At 40.2% G+C, this 15,547-nt stretch overlaps 1 protein-coding gene across 3 annotated transcripts in view; it reads left to right on the top strand.

The window, feature by feature from the left end:
• The window catches only part of PRKG1 (protein kinase cGMP-dependent 1), a 1,197,769-nt gene that overhangs the window by 1,161,397 nt on the left and 20,825 nt on the right, over positions 1-15,547 (top strand). For all 3 annotated transcript variants that reach the window (XM_041728585.1, XM_041728584.1, XM_041728586.1), the window contains 3 exons: positions 2,151-2,290; positions 3,204-3,293; positions 14,321-14,462. In XM_041728585.1, coding sequence (XP_041584519.1) covers positions 2,151-2,290; positions 3,204-3,293; positions 14,321-14,462 — 372 coding nt within the window. The remainder of the gene's footprint in view (positions 1-2,150; positions 2,291-3,203; positions 3,294-14,320; positions 14,463-15,547) is intronic.

Genomic DNA, 15,547 nt, shown 5'->3' with positions numbered 1-15,547 from the left:
GGGGCCAGGGTGACCCCAGCAGAGTGGGTTAGGGGGTCGCTGGGGCCCAAATGGTGTAGGACCTCGTGGCCCCTGTGACAACTTTGTCTTTACTGTGTGTGAGATGGGAAGCCACTGGAGTGTTTCAGGCAGAGGATTGAGGATCTGGCTTCATTTAGCAGACACCTGATGTATGCTATCTCGTCGAGTCAGCAGGCTGGGGTGGGCCTGCAGCAGAGAGACCACTGGTGATCTCCCACTTCTGGCACTTTCTCGCTTACAGTTACAATAACTCCATACAGTGTTGTCTTCAGTAAGAACTGAGGCTCAGAGCAGAGAAGCAGCTAAGCAGAGTCAGGGTTCGGGTTCAGACCCGTGACCCCCAAAGGCAGAGCTCTTTGCTCCCATCCTGTGTACAACACACGTCACCATCATGGTGAAGATGAATGGCTAAGTTTTCCATTAGGGGTGTAAACTACACCAGGGCCTGAAGTCATCACACAGAGGCTCTGAAGAGAAAATGATTTCATGCCTTCTCTGAGGTTTAGTACTCTGAATACAGCTCCTTTTTCATGCTGCCCCTCCAGATTTCTTTTACAAGTGGGTGTTCATGTTTTGTGTTTTACTGTGAACTACAACTGAGTTCATTTGAATCACACTAATCTGTCAGCTGAAAGAGTTTCACAGACGAGTGGAGGGCCCTTGGCTGCCTAAGGCCTATTGGAATATGCATTCTTCTCTCTACCCCATCACACCTATAGACGGGGCCCATTTCTGTGAAGTGTCCTTGTGGTCTCCACGCGCCACATGAATGTCCTCTTGGGCCCAATTCAGTCTAGACGTGCGTGTATGAACAAGACACCAGAATTTTGCTGCCCTACAGATGAAGCAGTAAACAATTCACAACTCCGGGTGACAGAGATACTTGGGCTGAACAGCAGAAACAGCTTGTCGTGTCATTTCCCCAAGGCTTTCATTAGTTCCAAATAATGCAGGCTGGAACATTCTGTTCATCGCTCAATGGCACTGGAGAACTTTTATATTACCATTAAGTGATGAGCCACATCATCAAGATCTCTTAATTTCCTTGCAAGTCACCTTGTGGAGGGGCACCTGGGGGTCTCAGTTAGTTAAGCATCTGGCTCTTGGTTTCGGCTCAGGTCATGATCTCAGGGTGGTGAGATCAAGCTCTGTGTCCGGCTCCTCATATCCTCCTCCCTCTGCTAACCCCCCCATTGCTTGTCCTCTCTCTAATAAAAAATCAAATCTTTTTAAAAAATTGTTTATAAAACAGTGAACCACAGACCCATGGCCTGAGGAATGGCATTCAAAGAACCCGAGGCACTGGGAGCCGTGTGGGGCTGCACCAGTGGCGTGGAGGCAGCAGGGACATCCCAGCTGAGCTTCCCAGTTAGTACAACTAAGCGGTCAGATTTGAAGTCAGACAAGATTAAAGCCATCATGCATATTCGAGAAGAAAGTTTTCAAAATCTCTTGAAAAAAATCTTGTTAAAATATTTATATCTAGATAGATATGTGTCTATGTACATATTATATATACTATATATATACTATATATAAAAATTGTATATATAATTATATATAAAATTTTTTAGAGGAAGGGCAAGACTAGGAGATACAGAGAGAAGAACCAACAGTACCCACTTCTGCAGTCTCAGCAGACAGTCCTGTGTCCCTGAATTTTACACCTGTGGGAATGTCTGCAGGCTCGGACCACGGAGGAAGAGTGTAAAGGTCCAGAGGGTCCTCCCCTCACCACACTCACTTGAAGGGAAATTGGAAAATTTCATTTCTATGCTTTTTGGATGGCAGGGGAGAAACTACCAAATATGCTCAAACACATTGTGTGCTATGAAGTGATGTAACACAGCAAGAATCCCATGCACTTGCCCTCTTCCAAGCCCAGTGGGCACAGAACTCACTGAGAATCTAGTTCAGTGGATCTGGCCCCGTGGAAGAAGAGTGGACAATAGTTGTGGACCTGGATTTATACCTGGCTCCAGCAAGGGTGTGCCCTGGGAGTCAGGGGGCACTGGGGGATCCCTGGTGTGCTCCGAGCCCAGGGCAATTTGAGGATAAGAAATCACCCTGTTATATTAACACTATGGGCTGTTTCTCACTTATTCTCTTTTCTCACTTATTCTCTTCAGGTCCAGTTGAAAAGTGAAGAATCCAAAACCTTTGCTATGAAGATTCTCAAGAAACGCCACATCGTGGACACAAGACAGCAGGAGCACATCCGCTCCGAGAAGCAGATCATGCAGGGGGCGCATTCCGACTTCATAGTGAGGTAAAGGCCTGGCCTGGGGCTGACTTTCCCACTCCGGGTGGGTGGCAGGTCAGCCACAAAACCCACCGCCTCCCATGTTCCCCATTATACATCTCATTCAACCAGGAAACAGATTTTTAAATCTGATTTTAGGAAAGTTTTGTTAGACTTAAACTTCAGGGGGGGGTGTTGTTTTTGTATTATTATTATTATTATTTTTAAGAGAATCAGATTCTGTGAAAAGCACATGGTTTTCCCAAAGATCTTTCTGTTTCTAACATCCCATGCTGATGCTCTCTGTGACCCTATATAGACTTCTTTTGCAGCTTGAAGGACAAAATACAAAAATTAGATTATTTGAATACTAATATGTACATTTTTAAAATTTTGAAGATTAAAAAAATGAAATGACTATTCCAACTCCATATTTTGAGAACGTTAACGAGGAGATAACGAGGAGTTTTCATAAACAAAACAAAGCCTGTTCTAGTTAATTTGTCAGTGGCACTTAAAAACAGGGCACAAGGTGAACTTAGGTGAACGGCACAAGAATTTCATTCATGTCTGTATTTGTAAAGTGTACCTATTTTATAACCATGTATACTGCATGTTTATGACCACTAAATAGGGCTGAAGAGTCCATGTGTTAAAAATCAGCTAAACTGAGACAGGAGGAGCCCCAAGAAGCCATCTTGGTCCATAATCATTTGGATTAATCCATTCATTGCCAAGGACAGCCCAGCCCCCACCCTATACACATCTTGGTCAGGAGCTGGTTGCCTCCTATTCCCTATTTGCAAACAGACATTTCTCCTTTTAATGACATTTCAAGCTTAGAAAACCAAGCATAAGACTGTAATCTGAGCACCTAAAACACATTCTTTTCAAAGACAACCACATTTCTAACCTTTGTTTTCTTGTTTGCAATCCACAGATTATACAGAACGTTTAAGGACAGCAAATATTTGTACATGTTGATGGAAGTGTGCCTAGGTGGAGAGCTCTGGACCATTCTCAGGGATCGGTAGGAGTTTTAAGAAATTTCTATCATTTCATTAAAAGTGTAGTTGACTGTGCTAGTAAGAAGAGTCAATTTTAAAGTCTAAAAATCATATTTATATGTTACATATTTATATTTATACATATATATATTTCAGAAAATAAGTAAATATGGGATACAACCCATTGTACACATATGCCTTAGTAAACATGAAGCTCGCTCTGTTTCAGATTTGTAACCAATGATAAAGGCTTAGTCCAGCGTGGAAATGGGACCTAGCAAGGTATATAACCAGGTCATCTTTTTAACTTGAATCCCAGAGTCAGTTGCCTAGAAGTCAATTTGTTGCTGTGACACGAAGGGAATAATGTTATAGCTGCTATTGGGATTAATGATCAGTTTAATTGCCTTTCTGGACACTGGGAATTTTTTCCCCCGATGTACTTTTTCTCCAGCTTTACATTGCTCTTTGGTTTCAAAATTAGCAAGTCAGGGATCCCTGGGTGGCGCAGCGGTTTGGCGCCTGCCTTTGGCCCAGGGCTCGATCCGGAAGACCCTGGATCGAGTCCCACGTCGGGCTCCCGGTGCGTGGGGCCTGCTTCTTCCTCTGCCTGTGTCTCTGCCTCTCTCTCTCTCTCTCTCTGTGACTATCATAAATAAATAAAAAATTAAAAAAAAAATTAGCAAGTCAGCCATCTTTTTAAGGCTTCTGCTGATCTCAGAAAAACAATGAATCTCCTTATAAGCAGTATTCCGTGTAAACAATCTAATTCAGATTTACTTATGTTTGCCCTTTCAGGGCAAGTAAAGTTGGTCTAATCAGAGCTTGTTCCTCTTATTAATACAGCTAGCAAACTAGAAATGGAGTCTATAAAATGCCCTAGGAGATCATTACCAATCCTAAATGTGTACTTAAAAAAAATAAAAGGCAATTTTCTTTTCCTGTGAATGATCATTTTCTAGAAGGCATCCTTCTCCCTCTGAACACCTTTTGACATATTTGTTTTTCATATTTGTCAGTCTCACTCATGTCCTCCTTCAGAAACTCTGTTACAGACTGCCCTGTTGTTCCCAGACAGCCTTCCTGGTTTTTTTGACAACCTGTTAGTCTTAGATATCCCAGAATAGAACCGGTGGCTCTTTAGATGGGATAGCTTATGAAGTCTCATCCCTCCTAGTGTTCTCATGGTAACTCCATGTCTTTGGAAACATTGACATTTTTCAGGTCCTAGCCCTGTTTCCTTCCTTGTGTATGTCAAGTGGATTTCTTTTTACTTATTCTGTCCTGATGATATTGCTGTTGTGTTTCACTCCTTAAATTTGAGGTCAACAAGTATATAAGGAATGCATCATGTTGGCATTCGGAAAGCAGAGTGAACATCTGTACTAAGCTATTATAGTGCATCATTACATTATTTCTGGTAATATTTGAGCACAGATTCTATGCCAGGCATTGTACTGGAAGTTGGAGATACAGTGATAAAAGAGACGTGGTCCCCTTCTCATAATTTACAGTCTGCGTCAAGTGAACCCTCTGACTTGTGAGCTAATATCTGCTTCATCCTAACATAACTCTACTATATTATTTTTGAACTGACCTTTCAATCCACTAATTTACTTGAAATATCTTCCCTGATTTGTTCTAATTAGAAGATTTACAGGTGGAAGTAAGCATGAAAGCAATAATAAGCCACATAGGCAGAGGAACTATTTTGAGCTTCTGTGAATCAGGCAGCAACACAAGTCAATCTGAAATTCACATATGAGGCATCAAATGTCAATTTAGGTTTTGAAAGAAAATATTATTTCATATTTCTCCCTACCTAACTTGGTTTGCATTTTCTTGGCTCATAAGTGCCAGCCAAGCCTTCCGAGTGAGATATATTTTGATCTGGCAAGGCAGCTTAATTTGCTATTAAAAAGTGGTTTACTTTGGAGGAGTAGATGGAGGCAAAATATCAGTGGGTGGTCCTTTTTCTACATCCACCAGGATGCTTTTTGATTGGTTCAATTTCCTTCCCTTTTATCATTCTTGGGTTTGGGATACCCAATTGGTGAGTCCCTGCAATGAGCTTGCTACTATGAGAAAAGCTGGAGGTAAGATAGCTGCTTGTTCCTTCCCAAAGGTTGAGGAGGGATGAGGCCTCAAAATTAAAAGCAATAAAACTATTATATATGCATGTAGCACTTTATTTCTTTTACTCTTTTATTTCCCCTTCTTCAAAAACTTGCTCAGATCGGGGACACAGTTTTGGAGATCTAGGCTCCAATGAATATGGCCCCTGACCAGCTTTCTAACTATTTGTTTGAGGCTGAAAGTCCCAAAGGTTAATTTATAGGAACAACAACAAAAAAATGCCAAGAAGAAAAAGGAAAATAATGATGCTATTTGTCACAGTGTAGTTGAAAATATCCGTAGTTAAAACAAATCATATTCAACTCATTCAGTTTTCTTCTTGCATCCCAGGAAAGCAGCAGTAGGGAAGCTATTCTGAAAGGATAAAGGAAATGTATCTGGGTTGGTTTTAAGAAGGGCTTGTGTGACTATTCTTTACTGACAGGGTAATACATCTAAACCTTAGGGATTTAGTGTAGGAAGTCTCTGATAGCAACAGATCTCCTCCCTCACCTAGTAAGTGAGATGACCATCTCCTGCCTCTGTCTTTTTTCTCATTGGCACAGAAAAGGAATGCAGAGCAGTTTTCCTGCTGTTGTAAAAAAGTAAGAATTAAAATCCTAAAAAAAATTAAAATGATACCATCTATATAAAACAGAATTGGAGGACTATTAAATATTTATCTTTGAGATACAACACCCCTGAAATGTTAATTGTTGCACTTATTTCCCTTATTTATTCTTTATTAGCTATCGTATTTTGTCTCCTAGTTTGTGACTCTTTGTTTTCCGCCAATTCTGTTCCATTATTTGGGGTAGATAGGTACACGTTATATTTTATTCACCTTTCCTCCATAACACTTAAAGAATTGGCAATCCCTACAACTTTTTAAACAATGTAAGTGGTTAATATGATAACTACATAATATATATGCTTATAATAGTTTACACATATTAGCATTTACATATTATGTATTAATATTGGTATTTAATATACAGTAATCTAATGAAATTTACTTAAAATGTTTTAAATTTTCCTAATGAATATCTTAATTATTTTAGATACCATAATTTTCAAATTATGCATATTCCATTTCTAGTCATGTGTCTTCCTGGATATGTTTTATAACCAGCAAGTAACTTAAATCTCCATTCCCTTCGATTCTAACTATATTGTGGAGGGTAATTATTTAAATTCCATCTGAGAGGACAAAATGGATGGTGTAGATCAAAAGTATTTCAAGGGGCCAGGAAGATAGGAGAATCAGAAGATCCTGAACTTGTTCAATCCCAAAGATATACCAAGATAACATCTATATTTGTATAACTAACTCTCAAAATACTCTGAAGACTGTCAGGACAAACCTTCCACAGTTAATCATAGAGAAGATTCCACAATGAAAAGGGTAGGAGGTGTGGAGACACAGTTGGGAACCAAGTCTCCTGTGCAATTAATCACAGTTGGGAGGGACACCGCATGCACAGAGAAGCAGGAGGATCAGACCCTGAATTAGGCACCCCCGGCACCGGAGACCCACACTGGGAAAATGAGTACCCATGCTATTTGGCTTTGAAAACCAGTGATGCTTAACTTGGCAAGTGTTTAAAATCAGCTGGGCTTAAGTCCAGGTACTTTAGACATCAGTGGGCTTACCTCCAAAGAGCCTGAGGGCAACAGAAAAGTAAGTCCCTGCCTTTAAAGACTCAGCATAATAAATAAACTGCCAAGACAGCACAGAAACAGCAATTTGAAAAGTGCCTGGAATATGCGTGAAGGACATTTATTTACGGAGTGTGCACTGGAGTGGCAGGGATCTTCGGGAGACTTCTCCAGGGAAAAAGTGCTGGCAGGCACCAGCCTAGAGAGCCAGACACTTTGGGAGCTCATGTTAACCCTCTCCACTTACCTGGCTGGCACTGTAAGCCCCACTCCCACATTCCCCTCCAGACCCATCTCATTCAACCTGCTTAGCAGCCAGCCCTCCAAAGTAACTCCTGCTCTGGGGAGAAGGGAGGATAACCATACACCCCAACACACCACATTTCCCATAGTCAGGCCTTTCAGCTGCCAGCACAGGAAAAAAGGCCTGCCCTTTGGTGCACCCACAGCTGTGGCAGAAAGACTAAGTCTGGACAGCTCCCCTGACTACTGACTCTGCCAACCTACAAGCCTGTGGCAACCACAGACAGGCCCCCTCAACAGCAACAGCACAGGGACAAGACCTTGCCCAGGGCACCCACAGAGGGCAAAGTAGGCCATTGCAGATGACTGGACTTAAGGCAGATGCAGCTCAGACACAACAGTAGAGCACATACAGCCCACACAGGTGCCACCTCTGAGGCATCTGGTTCAAGTGACCAGGGGGCGTTGCACTCTGGGCACTACAGGAATCTTCTTTTTTTTTTAATTTTTATTTATTTATGATAGTCACAGAGAGATAGAGAGAGAGGCAGAGACACAGGCAGAGGGAGAAGCAGGCTCCATGCACCGGGAGCCCGACGTGGGACTCGATCCCGGGTCTCCAGGATCGCGCCCTGGACCAAAGGCAGGCGCCAAACCGCTGCGCCACCCAGGGATCCCCACTACAGGAATCTTCTATACTAGGTCACTACTTTCAAGACCAGGAGCCATCACTGACCTACCTGATACATACATACAAACAAATGTGGAGAGTTAAACAAAATGAGGAAACAGAGGAGTATATCCCAAATGAAAGTAGGTTATTCACTTACAAAGCCAGTAAGGAGGTTAAAACAATACTTTCTCTTTTTAATTAATTAATGAAATTATTGTACCTACAAAAATCAGTCAAGGGATACACAAAAAAGATGGAAAATAAGACATATTCATAAAATGTGGAGGGGGAGTAAAACCTTAGTGCTTTTAGAATGTGTTCAAATCTAAGAGACCATCAACTTAATATAGCCTACCATACACAGAAGTTACCTATGAACCTAGTCAGAACCTAGAGTAGGTTCACAAAAAAATAAAGCCAAAGGAATCTAAGCATAACACTAATGAACACTAATGAAAGCCATTAAACCACGAGGTAATAGAGTAAGAGAAAAAAAAGGGGGGACAGAGAGGAACTGTAAAAATAGCTGGAAAACAAATAAAATGGCAATAAGTGTATACCTATCAATTATGACATTTTATTTATTTTTCCTAGTGATGACTTTAAATAGACTCAATGTTCCAATGAAATGACATAGTATGACGGGATGGGAAAAAAATAAAGCTCCAGCTATATGCCACCTACAAGAGACTCATCTCAGACATAGACACATACAGACTACAGTAAAGTGATAGAAAAACAGTCACCATATAAATGGAAGCAGGAAAAAAAATGCCAGGGTAGCAATACTCTAAAAAAAAAATAGACTTTAAACTAAATACTATATCAAGAGACAAAGAAAGGTACCACATAATGATAAAGGGACCAAACTGACAAGTATATGACAATTATAAATATCTATGCATCCAACAGAGGAGCACTTAAATATGTAATACAATAGTTGTAGGGGACATTAACACCCCATTTATATCAATGGATAAATCAGACAAAATCAACAAGGAAACAGTGGCTTTGAATTACATATTAGACCAGATAGACATAATAGGTATATATAGAACATTCGATCCAGAAACACAATATCCACTCTTTTCAAAAGTACATAGAACATTCTTCAAGATTGATCCTATTAGGCCACAAAACAACTCTCAGTAAATTGCAACAGACTGAAATATCAAGCATCTTTTCTGAAGGCAAAAAATATACAATGGAGAAAAAGCAATCTCTTCAACAAATACTGCTGGGAGAACTGGACAGCTACCCTCAAAAGAATGAAACTGGACCAGTTTCTTACACAATACGCAAAAATAGGCTCAAACTCAAAATGGACTGAAGACCTAAATGTGAGACCTGAACCCATAAAACTCCTAAAAGAAAACACAGGCAGTAATCTCTTTGACATCATCCGTAGCAACATTTTTCTAGATATATCTTCTCAGGCAAGGTAAGCAAAAACAAACTATTGGGACTACACCAAAATAAAGAGGCTCTGCCCAGCAAAGGTAACCATCAACAAAATGAGAGGGCAACCTAGTGAATAAGAGAAGATATTTGCAAATGCCATAATCGACAAAGTGTTAATATTCCAAAAAAATCCAGTTAAAGGATGAGCAGAGGACCTGAATGTGCGTTTTTCCAGAGAAGACATAAAGTGGCCAACAGACACATGAAAAGATGCTCAACATCACTTATCATCAGGGACATGCCAATAAAACCACCATGAGATATCATCTACCACCTGTCAAAACAGCTGAAATCAACAACAACAAGAAACAACAGGTGTGGGCAAGGATGCCGAGAAAAAGGCACCCTCGTGCACCATTGGTGGGAAAGCAAACTGATGCAGCCACTGTCGGGAAGGAGGATGGGAGTTCCTCAAAAAATTAAAAATAGAATTACCCTACCATCCAGTAACACCACTCCTGGGTATTTACCCAAAGGAAAAAAAACCACACTCATGTGAAAGGATACACGCACCCCTGGTTTTACCGCAGCATGATTTACAGTAGCCAACATGGAAGCAGCCCAAGTGTCCAACAACAGATGAACAGATAATGAAGACGTGGTGTGTAAATACGATGGACCATTACTCAGCCATAAAAAAGAATGGAATCTTGCCATTTGCAGTGACATGGATGGAGCTAGAGGGTGTTATGCTGAGATAAGTCAGAGAAAGACAAATACTATATGATTTCGATTAAATGTGGAATCCTGAAAATATAACAAAGGAACAAATGTACTTAAATATAGAGAACTAACTAGTGGTTGCCAGAGGGGAGGTGGGGGGGATGGGTAAAACAGATAAAGGGGATTAAGAAATATGAACTTCTAGTTGTAAGATTCAGTCACAGAGATGAAAAGTACAGCATTGGGAATACAGTCAGCAATACTGAGGTGACGTTTGGTGACAGACGTTGCCTACGCCAACTGTGGTGATCGCCGAGTGATGTACAGAGTTAAGGAATCATTATGTTGGACATCTGAAGTTGACATTGCGTTTTAATTACACTTCGACAACCCCAAGAATCAAAGTATCTCAAGGAAATTAGTCTATTTTCCTACTAATTTGGCCTCCCTACCTTTATAAGTGGCAGTTAACCCTCACGGTGGCAACACAGTCAAGGGGGATACTCACTGCTGATTGGGGTTAGTAGGCAAGGATGAGAGGGACCGTCTCCTTCTGGAAGAGAGGATTTGTCTTTGTTACTTTCTGTTATTTCAGGACACCGTTTGTGATGAGTTGATTAACCATTGTGATTAGGTTGAAAGCTGGGTCTATCCATAAGCATACGTAATCTCCTAATTCTCCCAAATTGTTATCTACTGTCATCTAGCTAAAATAAAACTACCACGTGTTCCCAAAGAAGGTCCAAAGCCCTATTCCGTACGTGGTTTCATTGAAATGACATGTCAAGGCGTAATTTATTATTTTGAAGAGCTATTTAGGGCAGTGATTTATTTATTTAAGCAACTTTCTGTTGATAAAAAACAAGCTTTCGTTTTGGTTTTAGATCAAATATTTGTTGTCATTTTTGATTCTAATAGTAATTTTTTTTATTTTGAGTTGTCATTTTCTATTCTAATAGTAATTTTTTAATTTTGAGTCACCCTAATGCTATGCTTTGTGACTGCTTCTCAGAAGTGTAAACCTACACATTACCCACATCAAAGGTTTTGTGATGAAGCTGTATTGCTGATAAATATTTTGTAGGCCCATGTTGATTTGTCATATAACATGGAAACAGATTTGAGATAGCATTTTCATTTAATTTTTAAAAATCAGTTACAAATATGCTTATATAGCAGAGGGACTCAAAATAGATTTTTAAAGGAATGGAAACCAGCTCTCTAGAACCTTCCAAATTCCAAAATTGCTGAGAATCAGAGAAACCTTGAAACAGAGCTGTAAAGAACTGAAGACCCAAAGGTGAACGTTGGTGGTCAGTTTACTTTATTTTTTTTTTTGTTGGTTTACTTTATGATGAAAATTAGCAAGTGATAATCATTTTTGTGCCTTTGTGAGAAACAGAAAATGAAAACAGAGATTAGCAGGAGACCCTTCAGAGCTGACCCAGAGCAGTTAGCCTGGACCCTGAAAAATAGCAATACACCCCAAAGACAGTGTTAATTAGGTATTGCAGACCCCTCATTCCCATCCCCAGAAGACTTCAGACCTGCCTATGTCATTCAGTTTTCCTAGATTAAGACACAGCAGCTAAAAAAGACTTTTTTTTTTTTTTTGTGCTCAATTAGAATGGCTCGTATTTATCAGGTTGTGTGCCAGGCACTGATTCTAAATATACACATCAATTATTTATATCCCTACAACAATCCAGTGAGAGTGTTTCTATTCCTAGCCCCATTTTGCACCAGAGAAGGTGGAGACGGGGAAGATATAGTTAGTTGCTCAAAATTAAACAAGCGAGGGCAGCCCCGGTGGCCCAGCGGTTTAGAGCCGCCTGCAGACCAGGGCGTGATCCTGGAGACCCTGGATGGAGTCCCACGTCAGGCTCTCTGTATGGTGCCTGCTTCTCCCTCTGCCTGTGTCTCTGCCTCTCTCTCTCTCTCTGTGACTATCATAAATAAATAAATAAAAATTAAAAAAAAAAAAAGAATTATCCAGTGTTCCCTCGGCAAAGGTAGTTCCCAGTCAGAAGAGAACCGCAGCATACGGTGTGTCATTCCTTCTCAAAGAAGCTTTATCTCGTCCTTATAAGTTTGCAATCCTTCCATTCAGACATTGAAGAGAAACCCTAGAATCTTCTTAACTATAGTTAAGATTCTAGTTATCTAAAAAAAAAAAAAAAAAAAAAAAAAAGATTCTAGTTATCTGTAAGAGTAGATATCTTCCTGCCTTGAATTGTATTTCAAAAGGAAGATGTTTCTTTGGGAAGAGCAAAATATTTCAGTGACAACACCAGGGACATTAGAGTTTGAAAGGAAGAACATTCTGGAAGAAACTAGTATTTGGGGGTTTTTTTGTTTGTTTTTTGTTTTTGTTTTTTTAATAATAAATTTATTTTTTTTTCATTATGTGAAATTTTGATTTCTTTTTTTTTTACAGTTTTTTTTATAAATTAATTTTTATTGGTGTTCAATTTACCAATATACAGAAAAACACCCAGTGCGACGGCACTGAGGCGGACACTTGACAGGATGAGCACTGGGTGTTTTTCTAATAAATTTATTTTTTATTGGTGTTCAATTTGCCAACATACAGAATAACACCCAGTGCTCATCCCGTCAAGTACCCCCCTCAGTGCCCGCCACCCAGTCACCCCCACCCCCCACCCTCCCCTTCCACCACCCTTAGTTCGTTTCCCAGAGTTAGGAGTCTTTACGTTCTGTCTCCCTCTCTGATATTTCCTACCCATTTCTTCTCCCTTCCCTTCTATTCCCTTTCACTATTATTTATATTCCCCAAATGAATGAGACCATATAATGTTTGTCCTTCTCCGACTGACTTACTTCACTCAGCATAATACCCTCCAGTTCCATCCACGTTGAAGCAAATGGTGGGTATTTGTCATTTCTAATGGCTGAGTAATATTCCATTGTATACATAGACCACATCTTCTTTACCCATCATCTTTCGATGGACACTGAGGCTCTTTCCACAGTTTGGCTATTGTGGACATTGCTGCTAGAAACATCGGGGTGCAGGTGTCCCGGTGAAACTAGTATTGAAAAAAAGAAAAACCTGAAAGGTCCTGCTTTGGCCTTGGGTTCACTGCTCCATTTTGTAAAAAATACCAGTCATGTTCTACTTCCCGGTGTCTTTGCCTCTACTACTCGATATTAAAAAAAAAAAAAAGCAAAAGTCACCAAAATGCAAACCAGCATTAGGGACTCTAATGGAAGCAAGCTCGGGCCACCTTCAGTTGTGGGGCTACCTGCGACAGCCGGTGTGCTTCTCTCTTGCGTTACATCGCAGCCTCCTCTGGACAGATGTTCACATAAATGTTCCTGAACCATCATGAAATGAAAAAGGGAAATATAGTTTATCTTTTTAAAGAATTTCATGGAAAAAAAATGTTAAAGTACAAAGTTTCTGGTATAGAAACAAGGAGCTAACCTTAGGTATCAGTGTTTTTGTTTTTTTTGGGTTTTTTCTCCCTTTATCGTTATTTCATTAAATAAAGAGAGGGAAAGACAGAGAACATGGACTTTTTTGCTAAACATCAGAATCAAGTTTACAAATCTATATTCCCGTCCAAGTACCTTTTTCCTTCTACTTCTTTCTTCACCCCATCTTTTTCTTAATAAGAAGGCACTAGTGAGGGAGGTAGGTATTATTTCTCTTGCTGGCGAAAGTTTCAAAAAATAGAATATTGAGCTTGCGATAGATGATTTAGTCATAGCATCACACCTCATTTCCAAAGTGGTTCTTTGAAAACATTTCTTATTCATGTTCTCATGAAGTGTACCGGAATTACTTAGATTCAGAAACAAGCCCTCAAGAATAAATAGGACTGAACCTCTAAACTTCTCGTTTCCAAAATAAGCCTCTAAGATAGGACTTGTCTCCTCCCGACCACCACTGTAGCTGTGCCTGGTTGGAGGACACGGGGCTGCCAGGGGGAAGCCACCGCGTTCACAGAAGGAGGGGGGTGTGGTTGAGCTTGTGTGCGGTGCTTGCAAGTTAGGGTTAACTATCCCATTCGTAAGGGCAAAGAATTACTTGACTTGATCCTCTAGGTGCTTCTGAAAACCCAAGGCAGCGGCAATTATATGACATTTGGCCATAGGCTATTGGTCTCTGGGGTCACACTTTGGCACAGGAATGTCATGACATGAGAAAACATAAATAAAATCGTATCAGAAAGACTAATGTCTTACACATTTCTGTTCTCCGTATCTCAGAGGTTCATTTGAAGATTCTACGACCAGATTCTACACAGCATGCGTGGTGGAGGCGTTCGCCTATCTGCATTCCAAAGGAATCATTTACAGGGACCTCAAGCCAGAGAATCTCATCCTGGATCACAGAGGCTACACCAAGCTGGTCAGTGCACCCTACACACCCGCAGTGGATTCCCTGCAGTTTTAAAATAGGCCTTCATCAAGTGTGTTTGTTGAAATCTCCATGTCCTTTTGTAAATGCTGTAACTTTTCCTAAAATCAGACTTTCGTGTTACTCTTTGCATCCAACTGTTCTTTGAAATGATGCATCAAACTATCCTTTCAAATGTCTTATGTTTCCTAAGACATTAAATTGGCTAAGTCCAAACTGATAATACTCCCATGGCAGAATGGGTTTGAATGGCTCGTGCTTGCTGGCACGTGTTCTAGACCTAGAAGGGCCGTAGAGACCTTTTCCGAGACTTTCTGCCATTCACAGGGAATGGATATTTACATTGTAGAAAACCGTGAATTGTTTTAATATTTTAGATTTCTGTATAATCTTTTTTAAAAAAATATTTTATTTATTGGAGAGAAAAAAGGAGAGAGAGAGTACAAGCTGCGGGAGGGAGAAGCAGACTCCCCCACTGAGCAGGGAGCCCAGATATGGGGCTCGATCCCAGGACCCCAAGGATCATGACCTGAGGCAAAGGCAGATGCTTAACCGACTGAGCCATCTCAGTGCCCTGATTTATATACAACCTTAATGGGGAAAAAAAATAGGCTTGGTAGGCAATGTCATCCAGGCCATTTTGATTATAATAATAATAGTGATCATCATCATAATAAAATCACTCAAATGCTCTAAATATTTAACACAGGAGGGAAGTTCTCATTATTATAAAATGTACAATTTTTATGGACTCTGCATTTGTCAGTGCAGATTTTTTAACCTTTTGGAATTTCTGTTCGGCATATGGTTTTCAAGGAAGTCAAATCAATGGCAGTTAATTATTTATATTCTCAACCAGATTGTTTTAGAAAAAAATAGACTTTCTGCATTTGATGCTCCTTCATCAAAAGGTTTCTAGAAAAATAAAGAATACATTTGCATGTTGTGCCTGTTTGTGCTTACCAAGGGCAGGGATAAACTTTGTGACTCAGCTCCTGCAGCAGTGAAGTGGCTTCTCAATACTAAATGGATTGTCAACCTCAATTCCAGCAGAAATCATGCATATTCTGGAAAAT

This window comes from Vulpes lagopus, chromosome 14, assembly GCF_018345385.1.
Source record: "Vulpes lagopus strain Blue_001 chromosome 14, ASM1834538v1, whole genome shotgun sequence".
Taxonomy (NCBI): Eukaryota; Metazoa; Chordata; class Mammalia; order Carnivora; family Canidae; genus Vulpes; species Vulpes lagopus.
Note: the sequence above shows the minus strand (reverse complement) of the source record. Positions and strands in the feature narration are given on the sequence as shown.